Source organism: Octopus bimaculoides, chromosome 16, assembly GCF_046866305.1.
Source record: "Octopus bimaculoides isolate indiv1 chromosome 16, ASM4686630v1, whole genome shotgun sequence".
Lineage (NCBI taxonomy): Eukaryota > Metazoa > Mollusca > Cephalopoda > Octopoda > Octopodidae > Octopus > Octopus bimaculoides.
The window spans coordinates 22,288,166-22,307,421 of record NC_142943.1 but is presented as its reverse complement, the minus strand read 5'-3'; the positions used below and the strand labels follow the sequence as shown (position 1 = coordinate 22,307,421).

The following is a 19,256-nucleotide window of genomic DNA, read 5'->3' as shown; positions in this document are numbered from 1 at the left end:
AAGAGACATCTATTATGATAGGCATGTAGTATTGAAGACTGTTCATAGTTTTATTACTAGAGTATCAACACAACATCAGTATGAATAAACATGTACAATATATTATTCACATACATTTACTATTGCTATCAAATTAGGACTAATGAAGAATTTTTCAGCTACTTGGGAAAACAATGAAACCAATTAGTTCCATTGTTACTTATGTAGCATGTTTCTCTCTCTCTCTGTTATATATACATGGATACGGATGTAGTGGATAACAGCTAACCTTCGGCTGCACTTTTGGACTCTGTTGTGTCCACCATTCTGATTGTCTCTTGTTCTATTGCGTGCCAAGATGCAACCCAACCAGCCTTCAGATAAGGTCACGTGAGACAGTCTTTTCTGAACCCCAGTTGAGCTGACAGAATGATATAAATAGCTAGCTTTTCACTGTCACAGTTTTGTCAGTCCTTTCAGCTCCACACCTACTGAGGGCTAGCTGCTGGCCACAGAGCACACAGCCAGTTCCAGTGATGACAACAGCAGCTTCATGGAGATTCAACATTCGACCAACAGCTTACTGCAAACTCTATCTTCGTCGCTACCATCATCTTCTTGACTACACCAATTTCTCAATGTACACATCACCAACAGCACTCGTACAGCTTCTTTCAACACTGTTTGTGAATTGTTTCACCATGGTTAACAGCGAATACAACCTGCGAGAATTCCTGTACCAAGTAACCGGCAGCAGCATTGACGCCACAACTTCTTATGCGACATTACCTCTCCTTGGCTCTGCATTGCCACCACAACTTCTTGTGAAATATGTTTTTTTGAATACTTCCATGATTATTCAGGTGAATGTATGAACAGTGATATCTATGCTAGTAATTATGGTGTTAGCATCAGATGTAGTGTGCAAGAGAGAAGACTGCACTGGTATGGCCATGTAATGTGTATGAATGAGGACAGTTGCATCCAGAGGTGCTGATCTCTAATTGTAGAGGGAACATGTAGAAGGGGTAGAATCAGGAAGACGTGAGATGAAGTAGGGAGAAAGGATCTACAAACATTGGGATTCATAGAGGGGATGACAGAGGACAGAGACACCTGATGGTTTGCTGAGCTTGAACAGACCTATCAAACCAAGTAGAAGCATGGTTGCCCTTGCATATATGCTCATCTCTTGCAACCCTCTCCAGTTAAGCATCCCTAATCTTACAGGCTTGTGAGTGCTGGTGCCATGTAAAAAGCACTCATACTGGTGCTGCGTAAAAGCATCCAGTACACTCTGTAAAGTGGTTGGAGTTAGGAAGGGCATCGAACTGTAGAAATCATGCCAAAACAGATATGGAGCCTGAACAGCCCTTCAGCTAGTCAGCTCCTGTAAAACCGTTCAACCCATACCAGCACAGAAAATGGACGTTAAATGATGATGATGATGAATTCGACAAATTGTAATTCTATTTCAGACTGTTTTGATGCTTGTTGAAATGTTGTTTGTTCATTGGTATATAAGTGAAATATAATGTTGAGCAGGTGGTCAAGAGACAGGAATGAATTGAGAACTGTTTTGTCATGTGGTTATGAGAATTAAGTGGAACAGAAAGTGATGTGTTCAGAGAAGCTATTGCAGTTAACTTTGTGTGATATGAGGATGTGTTGGTATGAGATGTAAAGGAAATTTATTCTGAAATAATGAGCAAGAGAATTAGACTTTGTGGTATTGTATTTGAGAAACAACAATTTTGTTTGGTTTAACTGTACATTGCATAAACTTGGAGAATTGAGAGGTAGTTAGACAGTTACACTTTTTGTGCTATTTCTTGAAGTTTTTAGAATTCTGTTATTGGGTAGGCAGAAAATAATAGAGTGTAAGTAACAGAGTGATAAAGAAAATAACATATACACACCAAAAAACCTACATTTTCACTTATTATCAAAAGAGTTACTATTTTGTATTTTTTTTCTCATGCTATCTGTATTGGTTTTTGTATATAGTCTTTTGTTGTGTGAGTTGTAATTTCCTCCAATGATAATATTTTGAAGTGTACTGAGGTGATGTAGCTGGAATGAGTAACCTGAAGGGACAATTAGTAATATTGGTCATAGTATGTACATCACAAGCATGCAATCCTCACAAAACAAGTTGATCTGCAAAGATGCTTGCCTCTCTCAACATTATTATAATATAATTCTGTTTGTTCCAGCAGTCTGACTGTTATGTCCATGTGTTACACCAAAGGAGGTAATAACTTCAATACAGAAAGATATATATAGAAAGAGAAAAAGGGAGAAGGTCTATGTTATTCTACATTTGTGCCTTCAAATCATAGGCACAATCGAAGTGTTTAATATAACGAAACAATATCATGAAGATCTAAAAATTTATGCATCAAAAGATATATTAATAACAAATTAAAGTCAAATAATCTTAGTTAGCAAAGAGCTGTAGATGTTACAATTTTATATTTTATGTGTTCCAGACCAAAGGCTGCAGCCATGCTGGGGCACCAGTTATCTTTTCTTTGTCATTAAGTTTAAATGCTTATCGGTTTTATGAGAGTAGACAGATACATACATCAACAGACAGGAAATGAGAGGATGAATAAAAGAGTGAATGAATGGATGGGTGGTAGGTAGATACACAGAGAAGTCTACAGATATATCGATAGATATGCAGAGCAAGAGAGAGAGAGAGAGAGATCTATTAATAGATATACAAATAAATAAGCAGCTGAACTGAGATGAAATGAAATGAAAAGAAATGAAAATAATCTCAAATGGTAAATAACTTGGAGTGACTCTTGGTGGTGGCTGGACAGCAAAAGGATTTCAGATGAATATTTTGAAATTTCTTGCTTGTGTTTAATATTGACATATTTTCAAACATGCTGACTTACATCATGAAATTTCTACAGGTCCTGCTGGTATTTATTATGCTAACATTTTTTGTGTTGCTAGTTTTCTATTTTAAATGCTAGTATTTTTTTTCTCTTGTTGACACCTAATTCTCTTTAGATGTTTCTTGTGATATCTATGAAAGAGATCATGGTCTTTATATATCTTATGTGTCTATTCATGTGGTCTGGTCCATCCTGCATATATTCTAGGAGCAGAGGGGTCCTGCATTAGATCATTTGGCTATATAAATGCTTTTAAGAGGTGGTGAATGCCTAATCATTTCACCAAAAGTATATTTAAAGATATTTGAATCAGTATTTCAACTATGGTCATTTTGGTTTCCAGTTATAGTCATCCTTTTTTTTTCTCACCCTAAGCCAGTAGAAAATGGTTTGGGGAGGATTTAGCTAGTATTACCAGCAAGTTGGCTCAACAAATAATTGTTAGAGAACAGTGACACATTGACTGTGTTAGAGACAATGTAAAGATAGGGGATCTAAAGATAATCAGAAAATGGACCAATTGAAATGCAATAATGACTAAAAACAATAATGAAATATAGAACTAATTAGTTTGGTAATTTTAATTATTAACTGTGTTTGGTAACCAACCTCCTTTACTAAACTCTGACAGACTAAAAATATTACATGCCAAATAAATGTTTGTTACTGCTGTAATCCCTACCAAAAACCACCAGGCATAGATATGTTGCATGCAACATGTATAAAGTAGTACATTGGGAAAATAGAAAACAGAGCATACCAGATATGTTCAAGCAGTTACTTAATCAATTGGAGTTCCTCAACAACAATAAAATTATCAGGAAAAGCATAAATTACAGAAAGGTTAAAGCCAAAAGTTTCTGAAATCATATCTTGATTTGACTGTAATACATTACAATTTCAGTAATAGAAGCAGAAAACTGAAAAGAAATCTTAACTGTATTTGTAGAAAGAGATACTGATACCAAACTTGTAAAAATATTTAATTAATGATATATATTATCAATTAGAATAGCTTTGAAATGAAATATGATAATTATTTTCATTACCTGGATGTAGAGAGCTTCATATAGCAACAACCAACAACAGCTAGTGCAGAAATATCTTGATTCTGGGTAAACATTTGAATCAGAGTGGTTGTTAAGTCCCCACAGGCATGCAATCCACACAAAACAAGCTGATTGGCAAAGACACTTGGTTTTTTCAGTATTAATTTCTCATCAAATAAATTGAGAGAATTTGAAGATTTAGTGCAAAATCTTACAGAATTTTCTTTAAATGTTGTCACTGAGTGGCTCAAGTTAGATTCTGAACATGTTCTCCGGATTTGCCTGTAATTTGAAGACTGTTTGTAAGGTGATGGTAAAATATCTTTTTCTTTCATACTTCCATAATTTAAATGAAAATTGACAGTACTGTTTTCTTTTGAGGTGTAATGTTCTCCAGAATTAGTGTTGCTTAAACAAAAAGGCTGAAAAGTATCAAATAAATTAACTTTTTGACTGGAATCAAATTCACAAGTTCTTGGCATTTTTAGCATTTCCAGGAAATCTTTTGGAGAAATATTATTAACAACTTGATGAATCACATGGTAAGGTAGTGATGTAGCATGATTTGACGTATCATTTAGATTAAGATTGGTTTTCTTTTCTGTTGTGTTATAACAAATGGTACCTTCAGACTGTTAATAAAAATAAAAGAGGATTTAGAAATAGGCTCATGTGAAATACTATTTCTGATGAGTCTATTTTATAAGATAAAAGAAAACATGCCAATAGTAATGGCATACACAACAAAAGGATTGGTTGTTTTTTTCTTCTGTTTTTATGCATGGTAGGTGACAAAAGACTACAGCAGGTTGCAAGACAAAGGACTGTGGTGGGTTGTGAAGTGTGGGAATGCAGTCAGTGGCAAAGCATAAAGATTTGTCCAACTCTTGCCAACATGGAAAAACCAATGTAAAATGATGGTGATGATGAGCTCATTTCATGTATGAAACATGAATCCAGTTTCATACCAACTTCAATTAACAAGGTTTAACTCTAATCATTAAACTACTTTTTTGATCAGGTCACTTAAATATAGAAGAAAATGAAAAAATGAAAACAAAAACTAAAATTAATGGGAGCAAATGTATTTATGGTGGATTATAGCAGCTAAATTAACTTCTTAGGATGATGTTTTTTTCAATTAATACTGGCTACACAGGTGAAACAAAAAATATTTACTCTAGAGCTTATGACTTAATATCTTCTTACAAATAATGACTACTACAATACTATAAATTGGTGATTTAAAAAGACAAAAAGCAATTATATATATTTCTTGGTACCCTTACCTTTATAATTTAACTCATGATTATTCATGCAGTCTATTGGTAGAGGAGTACCTACCTCTTATCCCCCTACTACCATCCTCATCACTCCACCTCTCCTACTCATTTCAAGAACAATGTATAGAGAAACCATTGTGCCAATTCACTCTCCCTTCACCCTCACCTCATCTACTTCCAATCATTTCATTCACTCTGCTTGCCATTACACTGGCTCCTTTTCACCGACACATCCTAGCTCTTCCCCTGTCACTACTCTACCTTCTGGGTCATACTGCCTTCAATCATTGCTTTTTCCTCTTGGTCACTTTAGTTTAACCCTTTAGCATTCAAACCAGCCATATGTAGCTAAAATATTTAACATGTTTTATGTTAAAACTAACCTGATCTGGCTTCTCCCCACAACCCTACAATTTCATTCTAAAACTAAACAATCACATCATTGAAATCTTAAAATTATGAGATAATGCATGATTAATTCAAAACAATATAAACAAACATTACATTGGATAGAATAATCTGAATACCAATGGCATAACTGTACCTACATGTAGCAGAATATTGAGTACTCCTATCAGTTATCCCTTTCATGACTTATCGCTATCTTTCATGCTTCTATCAGATGATCATGTAGGTTTCTATGTAAAGAGATTGGGGAGTGAGTGGAGACATGGAATCAATACATGGCTACCTTTAAGGTGTTAGTGCTACAAAAAAGTGCACCCAGTACATTCTGTAAAATGTAAGATTGAGAGGACTCTTCAGTCTTGCTTACAACATGACATAGCTAAAAACTGAAACTGACATGGGAAATGAGGATCCCCTGGCTCATCTAGCTGAGTAGCTCCCTCAAATATGTGCTGATTCCAATTGTAGGAGAGCAACCAACCCATACCAGCATGGATAGTGAACATAAAATGATGATCTACAAACATACACACGTAAATACACACTATAATTTTTAGTGCATTATGGGATGATATACCAATACACCTTTCTCCATAAACAGACATGACAACTCTTCAATACACCTCTCTAATTAACATCATGGGGACAGCCCCACCCCCAATCAATTGGCAAACTCTTCCCCAGTCCTCCTTATATCGATGGCAACATATGAATGAAACGTGGTCTTCAAAAGTCCTGTTGTAAGGCTGTAGCTTCAAATAAGAACTGAAGGTGGAAGGGACTCATTAGTCCTGCAACAGATAGATTGTCTAGTACCAATGGCATGATAAAACACAATACAGACTTTAAATGGTTATTCATAGAAAGAGAAATCATTCCATAAAATGGAACATATGCAGAAGATTTGGATTTTGCCAGCTGCATTATAGGTTAGCCATCTAGGAAGGTAGTGACTCCAAATATGGACTGATACAGGACAGAAAGGACTTGTTATTCTAGCTGAAGACAACTTCTGTAGTGCGAGTAGAGTGATAAAATGCACCTAGTTCACATTAGAAAATATACACAACAATAATAAAGTTAGCCAGTTTTCTCAGTTGCTGTGTGTGAATTGACGAAACACTAAGAAACCCATTCTATGCATACAGCATGGAAAAGTGGACAGAAAATGATGGTGATGATACCAATATATATATAATATGGATTTGGTAAATGGAAAATGAAAGAAGCCTGTCGTGTGTGTGTGTCTAAGTATGTATGTGTTTTCCCCACCATCACCACTTGACAACCAATGTTGGTGTGTTTACACCCCCATAACTTAGCAGTTTGACAAAAATAACACCGGGCTTAAGATATGTAACTCTTGGGGTCAAAAACCGTCTTGAAGACAGTCTCCGGCATGGTCACAGTCAAATGACTAAAACAAGTAAAAGAATAAAGGCATAATATGACAAGTTTTTTATCCCTGTACAGTTGTGTGTTCACTATTTGTTTTTTTTTAAGACACAAAGTGAAAGTGCTGTAACCAATAAAACTATTTTCTAAAGATTCATTAATTCTAAAATGACTACCTCAGGGAACTATCTTGAGGCCATTAATATTTGTAATAGCACCCTGTTATAAGAACTGATACTCTCACTCACTATATTGATGATATTAAACACCAAAAGCAATGAAAAATCTTGTAGATGTCAATACTCTATACAAGCAGCTGATGAAAACAACAGAAAATTTAATGCCAGAAACCTTTAAGCAATTCACTATCTACTTTCTAAGATATTGTAACCAAGATTGACAGAACCAAGAGAAATTGCAATTCCTAAATTGAATTAAATGAATAATGGATACATCATTTTAAGTGCATCGTTATCAAGATGACAACAACATGCAGATGACTAGCAGGATGAATTCTGAAAACATTTAGATCAAGTGAATAAATGTTGGGCCTGTTAAAGACATTTGTACGCAGTTGTTTGGAGTACTACTTTCAACTATGGTTGTCATTTAGTATCAAGCTTACTGTGAAACTCAAAACAATCCACTACTCCCACACCAAGAAAATTACCTTTATACAACAGATGACTGACAGGGTGTGAAAGTGTTGAGACTCATGATGCAAGTCACAGGGAATATTATTTTTCACCTTACCTTTTGTTTGTGAGTGAATTAAGCTCTCAAATAATGTTGGGAAATCGTTGTTCATAACAAAAATGTATTCATTTGGTTAGTTTTCTCAATTATAATTTATATGTATTAACATAGTTGTAAAGCTGGGTGATAACTATACATGTTCTGACACTGGTTTCTCTATGCTATACAGCAAACCTTGAGGCCATGAAATTTAGAGTTTCCCAGGATTGACATCTTCGTTTTTCTATTTTGAAGTATTATATGATGTTTGATCAAAAAGTATCAATATTGTTGCTATGGTAATGGAACTAAAGTATGTAGAGTGAAGCCTCTTGGCACAGGCTGACCTTGAGCGCCATCACACATGCGCACTAAGTTATAACATCTTTACTCACTTCCATTGTTTATAGTAGTGCTTGGAAGTAAAGTGTGTAGAGCGTGTTGTCTCAAAAAGATCAAGTTTCAGCTGCAGAGGATCTCCTTCGTTGTGTTGAGAAGGATGAAAACTCTTTGAAAATGGTCGTAACAGGTGACAAATCATGGGTCTATGGCTATGACTCTGAAACCAAGGCTTGAAAGGAATAAGATTTCAAGATACTGAGGAAATCCAAGAGAATGTGACCAGGCAGTTGCTGGCTATCCCAAAAAAGGAGTTCTAGGAATCCTTCCATCAATGGAAATGTTGGATAAAATGTGCAGCCTCGAAAGGGGACTAAATCATAGAAGATTAAATCCTGAACTGATATGTGTTGTAGTTTTTTTTTTTTTACAGCACCAGTCCTAATGGTTTTTGATTAGAGCTCAAATAATACAATATAGTGTGAATAATACTTGAAAACCTTAACTCTTCAGTTTTAAGAAGGTTATCAAACAAACTTTTTAATTCATAGGAAAATTTAGGTTTAATGCAGACAGGCAATAAAGTCAAGTGCATATGTGTGTTAAATGAAAAATGGTATAAATTTGTAAACCAAACCTTTTGCTCTGAATCTTGAATTTCTTTCTTTCTTTTTTTCATCATGTTAAAGAGGTCTCTGAAATATTGAAACCATTTTAAGAATTACAACAAAATATTTACATGACTATTTTGCACAAAAGTCAGATTTTTCCAAATTTGAATAAACTTAGCAAAGAATAATATAAAAAAAGAATACATCAAAATAAGATATGGATATTAATTGTATATTGAACAGATTTAATAGCCCATGAACAAAAGATTGAATAACTGATAGGCGCAGGTGTGGCTGTGTGGTAAGTAGCTTGCTTACCAACCACATGGTTCCAGGTTCAGTCCCACTGCGTGGCACCTTGGGCAAGTGCCTTCTACTATAGCCTCGGGCCGACCAAAGCCTTGTGAGTGGATTTGGTAGACGGAAACTGAAAGAATATATGCATGCGTGTGTATATGTTTGTGTGTGTGTCCTTAACATCACTTGATAACCGATGCTGGTGTGCTTACGTCCCCGTAACTTAGCGGTTCGGCAAAAGACACTGATAGAATAAGTACTAGGCTTACAAAGATTAAGTCCTGGGGTCGATTTGCTTGACTAAAGGCGGTGCTCTAGCATGGCCGCAGTCAAAATGACTGAAACAAGTAAAAGAGTAAAAGAGTAACTGGGTGTTTTTATTTATCATATTTTCATATCAGTTTTTCAGTTTGGTAAGGATTTCAGTATATGGAGGTAAGCTTTTCCAACTTTTCTGTTCTTAAGAAACATTCATGTAATATTTCCTTATGTGACAAGTGGATTATCAAAAGTAAGTGCTATAGGATCTGAAATTTTTCAGATTTCAGTTAAAACTAGCTAAAACCTAATATTTCAGTTAAGAAGATATATATATGTTTTTACACTTAATTTCCCATTTTAAATAGTTAAGCAATTCTAAAACCAGTCATTTTCATAGGTTATTACTATCCGGTAGATACCCAGCACATTTGCTTCTTTTTGCACTGATCTGAAAAAATAACTAATTCCTCATTTCTTTTTGGACTCATCTCAGTTTTAATAATATCATCATCATCATCATCATCATCGTTTAACGTCCGCTTTCCATGCTAGCATGGGTTGGACGATTTGACTGAGGACTGGTGAAACCGGATGGCAACACCAGGCTCCAGTCTAATTTGGCAGAGTTTCTACAGCTGGATGCCCTTCCTAACGCCAACCACTCAGAGAGTGTAGTGGGTGCTTTTACGTGTCACCCGCACGAAAACGGCCACGCTCGAAATGGTGTCTTTTATGTGCCACCCGCACAAGCCAGTCCAGGGGCACTGGCAACGATCTCGCTCGAAAATCCTACGGGAGCCAGTCAGGCGGTACTGGCAACGGCCACGCTCAAAATGGTGCATCTCATGTGCCACCCGCACAAGAACCAGTCCAGGGGCACTGGCAACGATCTTACTTGGCTTGCCGGGTCTTCTCACGCACAGCACATTTCCAAAGGTCTCGGTCAGTAGTCATCGCCTCGGTGAGGCCCAATGTACGAAGGTCTTGCCTCACCACCTCAGCCCAGGTCTTCCTGGGCCTACCTCTTCCACGGGTTCCCTCAACTGTTAGGGTGTGGCACTTTTTCACGCAGCTATCCTCATCCATTCTCACCACATGTCCATACCAGCGCAATCGTCTCTCTTGCAAGCCACAACTGATGCTTCTAATGTTCAGCTTTTCTCTCAAGATACTTACACTCTGACGGGTATTCACATTGACATTACACATCCAACGGAGCATACTGGCTTCATTCCTTGCGAGCTTACGTATGTCCTCAGCAGTTACAGCCCATGTTTCACTGCCATGTAGCATGGCTGTTCATACGCATGCGTCATACAGTCTGCCTTTTACTCTGAGTGAGAGTCTCTTTGTCGCCAGCAGGGGTAAGAGCTCTCTAAACTTTGCCCAGGCTATTCTTATTCTAGCAGCTACACTTTCAGCGCACCCACCCCCACTACTAACTTGGTCGCCCAGATAGCGGAAGCTATCGACTACCTCTAGTTTTTCACCCTGGAATGAGATAGAAGTTGTTTCCTGTTTGTTTACAGTCTTTATTGCACCTGAACATCTGCCACAAACAAAAACTAACTTGCTAGTTAACCTGCCTTTGATGTTGCTGCACCTCTTATGTGTCCATAGCTTGCACCAGGTACATCTTATAGAGTTACTACCTACTCCTTTTCTACATATTGAGCAGGGCCATCTACCTGAAGGGGTTTGTGTTTTATCTACCTTCCTACTTATTAGGATTTTGGTTTTAGCTAGGTTGACTCTAAGGCCCTTCAGTTCTAGACCTTGCTTCCACACCTGAAACTTCTCCTCTAGTTCTGATAGTGACTCCGCAATTAGGGCAAGGTCATCAGCATAGAGGAGCTCCCAGGGGCAACCTGTCTTGAACTCCTCTGTGATTGCCTGGAGGACTATGATAAATAAGAGGGGGCTGAGGACGGAACCTTGGTGGACCCCTACCTCTACCCGGAATTCATTGCTGTACTCATTTCCAACCCTCACCTTACTGGCAGCATCTCTGTACATGGCTCGCACAGCTCTCACTAACCATTCTTCTATCCCAAGTTTCCTCATTGACCACCAGATAAGGGATCGGGGGACCCTGTCAAAGGCTTTCTCCATGTCAACGAAAGCCAGGTACAGAGGTTTATCCTTAGCTAGGTATTTCTCCTGCAACTGTCTCACTAGAAATAAGGCATCAGTAGTGCTTTTACCTGGCACGAACCCAAACTGCATCTCATCTAAATTGATTTGCTCCCTAATTAGTTGGGCTATGACCCTCTCTGTAACTTTCATAACCTGATCTAACAGCTTGATGCCTCTGTAATTATTTGTATCTAAAGCGTCACCTTTACCTTTGTAGCAGTTGACTATGATGCTGCTACACCAGTCATTGGGTATGACTCCCTCGTGTATCACCTGGTTCGTAATACGGGTGACTAGGCTATAGCCAACACTGCCAGATATTTTGAGCATCTCTGCAGTGATTCCTGATGGGCCGGGGGCTTTCCAGGTCTTCATACTCTTAATTGCTTTATCTACCCTGGTACTATCAACTCGGATAGCTGGTCCCTCTATTGGGTCGACATACGGCAGGCTCTCTTTCTCCCATTCATTCCCTTTATTAAGCAATCTATCGTAGTGGCATCTCCAGACCTCTTTCTTTGCAACCTCATTTAATGCAAGCGTACCATCATCCATGCGAACACATTTCTCTCCTACAACATCACTATTCTCTCTCCTACACTGTCTTGCAACACGAAATACCTCGAGTCTTTGGTCCTCACGGCGCAGAACATTGGCAAATCTTTCCTTATCTGCTTCCCCTCTGGCTAAATAAACCTGTCGCCTAGCCTCCCTTCTGGCACATTGGTACAATTCCCTGCTACCACCGTTCTTCCAGTCCTTCCAAGCCTGTTTCTTTTGTCTAATAGCCCTGTCTACCTCCTTGTTCCACCACCACGTTACTCTGGGTCGGGAGGGGACCTTACACCACCCACAAATCTGGTCGGTGGCTTTCAACAGGTTGTCCCGCAGAAATCTCCAATTGTCTTCCACGTTGTATGATGCTATATCCCCTTCTATTTCGTTAAATGCTTCAAGTAACTTGTCTCTAAGTCTCTGTCCGTTTGCAGGGTCTTTAAGCTTCCACACCCTTCTCCTCCAAGCCTGTCTAATTCTGGGCACCCATTTTGCCTTGATCCCAAAGTCGCTAACTACTAATCTATGTTGTGGGGTACATTCTTCACCAGGGTAGGTTTTGGCATTTATAAGCCGCCCTCTTTCCCTATTTCTGGTGAGGATGTAGTCGATTTGGCTAGAGTGTCTGCCGGAGCGGTAGGTGACTAGGTGACTGGCAGGTTTCCTGAAGTTGGTATTGCAGACCATAAGATCGGTTGCATCACAGAACTCCAGCAGTCTGGTTCCCTCCTCGTTGCAGGAGCCGAAGCCATAGCCTCCATGTATGCCATGGAAGCCTCCAGCACGACGTCCGACATGACCGTTGAAGTCTCCAGCCACAAAGAGAAGGTCCCTGTCACTCGTCGACGAGGTAGTTTGCAAGAGGGTATCATAGAATTGGTCTTTCAGACCATCTGGTAGCCCCGGTTGAGGTGCATAGGCTGAGATGACAGTAGCTAATCTATGATGAAGCACTAGTCTGATCTTAAGTACTCTGTCACTTACTCTAACGACCTCGATTACCTTATCCACCCATTTCTCCGCTAGAAGTATTCCTACGCCCCCGACCCCGTCAGTGTTCCCTGCCCAGAAAATCTTGTACCTGTGTTCTTTGCCTGTGAGGAACCTCGCAGAACCTCCTCTCCATTTTACTTCCTGGAATGAAGACAAATTTTAAAAAATTATCAAAATGTATCTGATGCAATCTGTCAGCTCTGAAAATTTTAATGTATATATTATATATTAAAAACACTAAAGGGCAAGACAAAAAGGATATTACGAAAATAGTCTTTTAACTATTTAGAATTTTTATGAGTAACTTTTGGTTACTCATAACAATTAAGCATGCAAATTTATTATAAATTTTATCAATTTAATTCACAACATGGAGAGCTATTCTTGCTTATGGAATTCTTCTCAAAGCAATACATATGCTATTACTGAGGAGAGAGAAGCGCAAATGAGTCAGTTTCCCCACCTTAGAACAGACCTTCTAATGGAGGTTGAGGAGGAGACCTAAAGGGTGTAATGAATTTCAGTTCTCTCTCTCTCTCTCTGATTCAATAGTAGGGTAAATTACTTGATATAAACTAATGTTTCATTGGTTTAAGAGAGTTAGTATGATCAGTGACAGATTAGGGTAAGTCACAGTACATGAACTGATATCACCTGACTCTTTTAAGTTGTATAATTTCATTTACAGTTACCTAAGCAATTCACTTTAATGCTATAGAGGACTCTAACTGTGACAAGAGACCAAGCTTGCTGATTAGGATTTATTTTATTATCTTGTTGGAAGACAAGATAGAAGCAAATAAATTTTAATGTAATAATTAAAAAATATTGATGTCATCATCATCATTCAACATCATTTGTCCATGCTGGCATGGGTTGGATAGGTTGACCAGGGGTGGTAAGGTGAAGGGCTGTACCAGACTCCAGTCTGATTTGGCATGGTTTTTACGGTTGAATACCCTTCCTAATGCCAACCACTCTGAGAGTGTAATGGGTGCTTTTATGTCACTGGCATGGATGCCAGTCGTGCGACACCAGTATCTGCCACAACTATGATTTCACTTGGCTTGATGGGTCTTCTATTCAAGCACAGCAGATTGCCAAAGGTCTTGGTTATTTATCATTGTCTCTGTGAGGCCCAATGCTCAAAAAGTGCTTTTTACATGTTATTTGATTTTAAGCTTTGCACTGAGGTTTGGTTTTAAAATTTTGTTTTACAGTGTTGCGGTTTTATAAGATATTATCATCACTGTAGTGGGAGTTTGTGATTTTAGATAAAGTTGTTATTTTATATGGCACTGTATTACACTAATAGTAGTTTTATGGTACTGTGAGTTTAGACAAAGTTATTTTTACATTTTTGTGATCATACTTTAGAGGTGGTGACCTTACAATTTTCTGAAGGACCAAGTGCAGATGTCTAAGAGAAAAACCTTTGAAAGAAAATCCTTATACTTGAATATATGAGTCATCATCATCATCATTTAATGTCTGTCTTCCGTGCATGCATGGGTAGGACGGTTGAAAGGAGCCTGTCAGGTAGAAGACTACATGCCCTTCCAAAAGCTAACCACTTTACAGTGTGGACTGGATGCTTTTTACATGGCACCAGCACTGGTAGGGTCACCAAGTAACTCGCAAGACAAGGAATGTTGAGAGAGGAACTTGTGTCAGAGGATGAAAGGTTACAGTGTAACAGAGAGACAGAAGCAGAAACAGGAATTTTGCTACAACGGAGGGGGCATTGGAGGAGATGATCCAGTATCAAATGATGAAAGGTTAGAGTGTGACTGAGAAACAGAGAGGCAGAAATAGGAGTCTTGCTACAGAGGAAGTACATGGTTACCCAGTGAGAGAGAGAGAGGTACAAAAAATAGAACTGAAACGGGTGTGCTGATGTAAAGGAGATACTTGGTTACCTAATCAGAGGAAAAACAAGGGAAGGAGAGAGAGAATGATCAAGAATGAGGGTAGAAATAGTACTGCTGTAGAGATACATGACTACCCAGCCAGAGGGAAGAGCAAGGGAAAGAGAGAGAGAGAGAGAGAGAGAGAGAGAGAGAGAGAGAGAGAGAGAGAGAGAGAGAGGGTGAGAGAGAGAGAGAGAGAGCAGGAGAGAGAGAGAGAGAGAGAGAGAGAGAGAGAGAGAGAGAGAGAGAGAAAGAGAGCAGGAAAACAGCAAAAGTGTAAGAGAGAGCAGGAGAGAAATGGTGAAGTGTGAGGGTGTACTCACAAGTAACAAGTATCAGAGTATAGATGTGATGGTAGAGTAAAGAAGAGAGAGGTATGAAGGTTGTAATATACGTGGTCAGGTATTACCAAGAAAGCAAAAGTAAGGAGTGGGGATTGCAGTGACTGGTGAAAAACCTGAGAATAAAACATGGGGAAAGGGGGAAGCAGTGATAGTCAGCATGGCAGTGAGGGCATGAAAGAGGACTAGTGTTGATTTAATTTTATTTAATGCTTACTTTTACAACTGTTTTTTGCCACCACTTCTGCTGTTGCTGCTGTCACCTACACCATTGTCCTTATCATTATGTTGGCATAGGTTCACATCTTAGAGTTTTGATGAATAATAATATTTTATAAAATAACCAAGATTTAGCAATATAAAATATTTTTTCATGAGGCATTGTTCGATGGCATTTTCCATGCTGCCTTCCAACATATAGGTTTTCTATCTATTTTAGATGATAATAATACTAGTTACAGAGGGGGAACACTAAGCAGTGATAAGTGAAATTGCAACGTTATTATCAGTGCAAATATGCTTGATGCAAGTTCAAACTGGGGAATGAGCTACTCACTGCATTTTGTCAAGGAGAATATATCTCGCTTGTTGACAAATGGTGTATATACACCTAAATCAACTTGCAGTGCCACCTACCTAGACTGTGAGATGTTAACATTTCGGAGTAGTTCTATCTATCTAAAATAGATAGAAAACCTATATGTTGGAAGGCAGCATGGAAAATGCCACCTATATATATATAAAAATCTATATATATATAAAAATCTATATATATATATAAATGAGAATGTGTGTGTGTGTGTGTGTGTCTGTGTGATTTCCTAAAACTCGAGAACTACACAACCAATATCATTCAAATTTTACACATGCCTTACTTACGGTCCTGGTTGTTTTAGTCAAAAAAATTTTTTTACTTCTTGCATAGTTCGAGCCCACAGCAACATCATATCTCCTCCACTATTTAAGTATTATGTGTCAAAAATGAAACAAAAAAACTCATGTTAAATACTTTCACTTTAAAAATGAAACTACTGAAACAATCACATTTTGATACTGTAATGACAGATACTTTCACTTTAATGGTTTCATTTTCATACTGAATCTACTACAGTGAAACTATATTCTCACATATATACAAGCATACATACATATATACATGCATATATATATATATATATATATATATATATATATATATATATATATATATATGTAAATATATAAAAACAAAAGGATAAAGAGAGCAAAGGTAAGGTTGAAGAATTTTATGGATAGAGTCTTACAGCTGTTTCTGGGAAGATCCAGTACTTCCCTTCATCGGAGACAGAAAAAATAAAGTAATCTATTATTATATCCATAGGCGGATATTTTTTGTATGAAGTGGTAAAGATTGTGATGTGCTGAAAAAAGATAGAATAGTACTTGAAGTGTAGTTTCATTCCAGTGGTAAATATCCGTGTAGAAATCCGTGCAAAGTAATCCTTGTGTGAATAATCCGTAAATTTATGTTGGAACGAAAGTTGATATAGCATAGATAGCAGAGGTATATATATTCCATATTGCGATGGATTTTTGCTTGTTTACTTGAAGAATGTCCAAGTCAAGTGAAAAGTGAGCGGTAATTAGGTCAAGTCAAGAAGACAGAATGTGAAAGGGGATAGAGGAGATATAGAGGTGGAGGATGGTAGCAATATATTTATGGTCAGTTGGTCTTAACAGGGTAGAGGGGATGAGCATATAGAGTGAAGGAGGAATAGGAGGATGAGGTTAAAAGGTCTAGTGAGTAGGAAGGAATGCGTGTGTGTAGTATATAGGTGGTGGGGGTATGAGTGATAAACCAAGGACAGAGATAAAGGAAAGGGATGGGTGGGAAAGGTAGTTAGTAGTATCATATTTTAGGATGCTGCCAAGCCTATTTATAGACGGTGGAAAGGGATTGAAAGAGGTGACGTAGTCTGTTTGTGTAGGTGGTGTTCTTGTGAAATTGAGAATAGGAAAACAAAAACAAAAACAAAACAAAAACAAAAAACAAAAAAAACAAAAAACAAAAATACCCAATACACCTTAAAATGGTCCATCTTAGACTCTGGAACTCCATACCAGGGCCAGCGCTCCAATTGCAAGCTTTGCTTAACGGAGGCGTTCCATATTTTAAAATACAATTCTCCCACTCTACTTAATCGATATAACGAAGCAGCGTTTAGCAACTGCAACCACCGCTCTTTCCACACATTCAGGTTCTATCACAAACAAAATTTCACAAGTGATCACGCAACATAATAACACAACCCCCCACAGGCAACCTATTCAACCTGGCAAAAACATCCATCTTTCACCATCTTTTGAATAGGATTATTTCCTTTCGATCATCTCACCACACATATACCACCAAATCTATTTCTCCTATTCTCAATTTCACAAGAACACCACCTACACAAACAGACTACGTCACCTCTTTCAATCCCTTTCCACCGTCTATAAATAGGCTTGGCAGCATCCTAAAATATGATACTACTAACTACCTTTCCCACCCATCCCTTTCTTTTATCTCTGTCCTTGGTTTATCACTCATACCTCCACCACCTATATGCTACACACACGCATTCCTTCCTACTCACTAGACCTTTTAACCTCATCCCCCTATTCCTCCTTCACTCTATATGCTCATCCCCTCTACCCTGTTAAGACCAACTGACCATAAATATATTGCTACCATCCTCCGCCTCTATATCTCCACTATCCCCTTTCACATTCTGTCTTCTTGACTTGACCTAATTACCGCTCACTTTTCACTTGACTTGGACATTCTTCAAGTAAACAAGCAAAAATCCATCGCAATATGGAATATATATACCTCTGCTATCTATGCTATATCAACTTTCGTTCCAACATAAATTTACGGATTATTCACACAAGGATTACTTTGCACGGATTTCTACACGGATATTGACCACTGGAATGAAACTACACTTCAAGTACTATTCTATCTTTTTTCAGCACATCACACTCTTTACCACTTCATACAAAAAATATCCGCCTATGGATATAATAAAAGATTACTTTATTTTTTCTGTCTCCGATGAAGGGAAGTACTGGATCTTCCCAGAAACAGCTGTAAGACTCTATCCATAAAATACTTCTCCAACCTTACCTTTGCTCTCTTTATCTTTTTGTTTTTATATATTTACATATACACACGCTAATACACGACTTATAATACCCAATCCTGTTCATACAACGACTGGGGCAAACTAATCGGTATATAGCACTTACTCGGTATTACCTGTATCCTCCTGGGCTTGGTTAAATCCAATACCCTCCTCAACCTTATATATATATATATATATGAAGACGCAGGCTGGAAAGTGGAGCATTTTCCAATCGAAGTTGGATGTAGAGGGTTTGTAGGACACAGTGTGAGACGACTGCTGTTAGTGTTAGGCCTAACTCATCGTAAGGTAAATACCACCATGAGTGATATCCAAAATACAGTGGAGAAGGCAAGCCACTGGATTTGGTTAAAAAGAGACGATGAGCGATGGCTAGAGAAATATTGAGCTTTGTTTTTAATAACCAGTTGATCTAGCAAGTGGGGCCTCATATCAGTGAGGGGGGTCGGTGCGCATTGATGCCATCGAGAGGCAGGCCCCGAAACGGCACGCATTCTCTCCTGATGACCCCATACACTTACTGGCTTCCGGTATGCAGAGTTTTCGACTGGTAGCACTTGCATGTGCGAGTTGTTTGCAAGACATATATATATATACATACATATATATATATATATATATATATATATATATATATATATATATAGAAAGAGAGATGTATACATGTATACATATAGATGTATATGTACACGTATATGTATAGATATGTATATAGATATAGATCTATATGCATATATGTATATGTATACATATGTTTAAATGTATATACATAGATGTACACGTAATATGTACACATATATACATGCACACAGATATCTAAACATATATACACCCATACAGACACACATACACATGCACACAAACACACACATTAGTCATTTC

At 37.9% G+C, this 19,256-nt stretch overlaps 1 protein-coding gene across 12 annotated transcripts in view; it reads right to left on the bottom strand.

The window, feature by feature from the left end:
* Window positions 1-19,256, bottom strand: part of LOC106879509 (methyltransferase-like protein 25B) — a 143,372-nt gene that overhangs the window by 20,700 nt on the left and 103,416 nt on the right. For all 12 annotated transcript variants that reach the window (XR_016244607.1, XR_016244608.1, XR_016244609.1 and 9 more), the window contains 2 exons: window positions 8,738-8,795; window positions 3,941-4,572 (listed from right to left, as the gene is read on the bottom strand). Coding sequence is in view for 9 of the 12 variants with exons in the window: in XM_052974169.2 (XP_052830129.1) it covers window positions 3,941-4,572; window positions 8,738-8,795 (690 nt within the window). In the remaining 3 variants the exon portion in view is untranslated. The remainder of the gene's footprint in view (window positions 1-3,940; window positions 4,573-8,737; window positions 8,796-19,256) is intronic.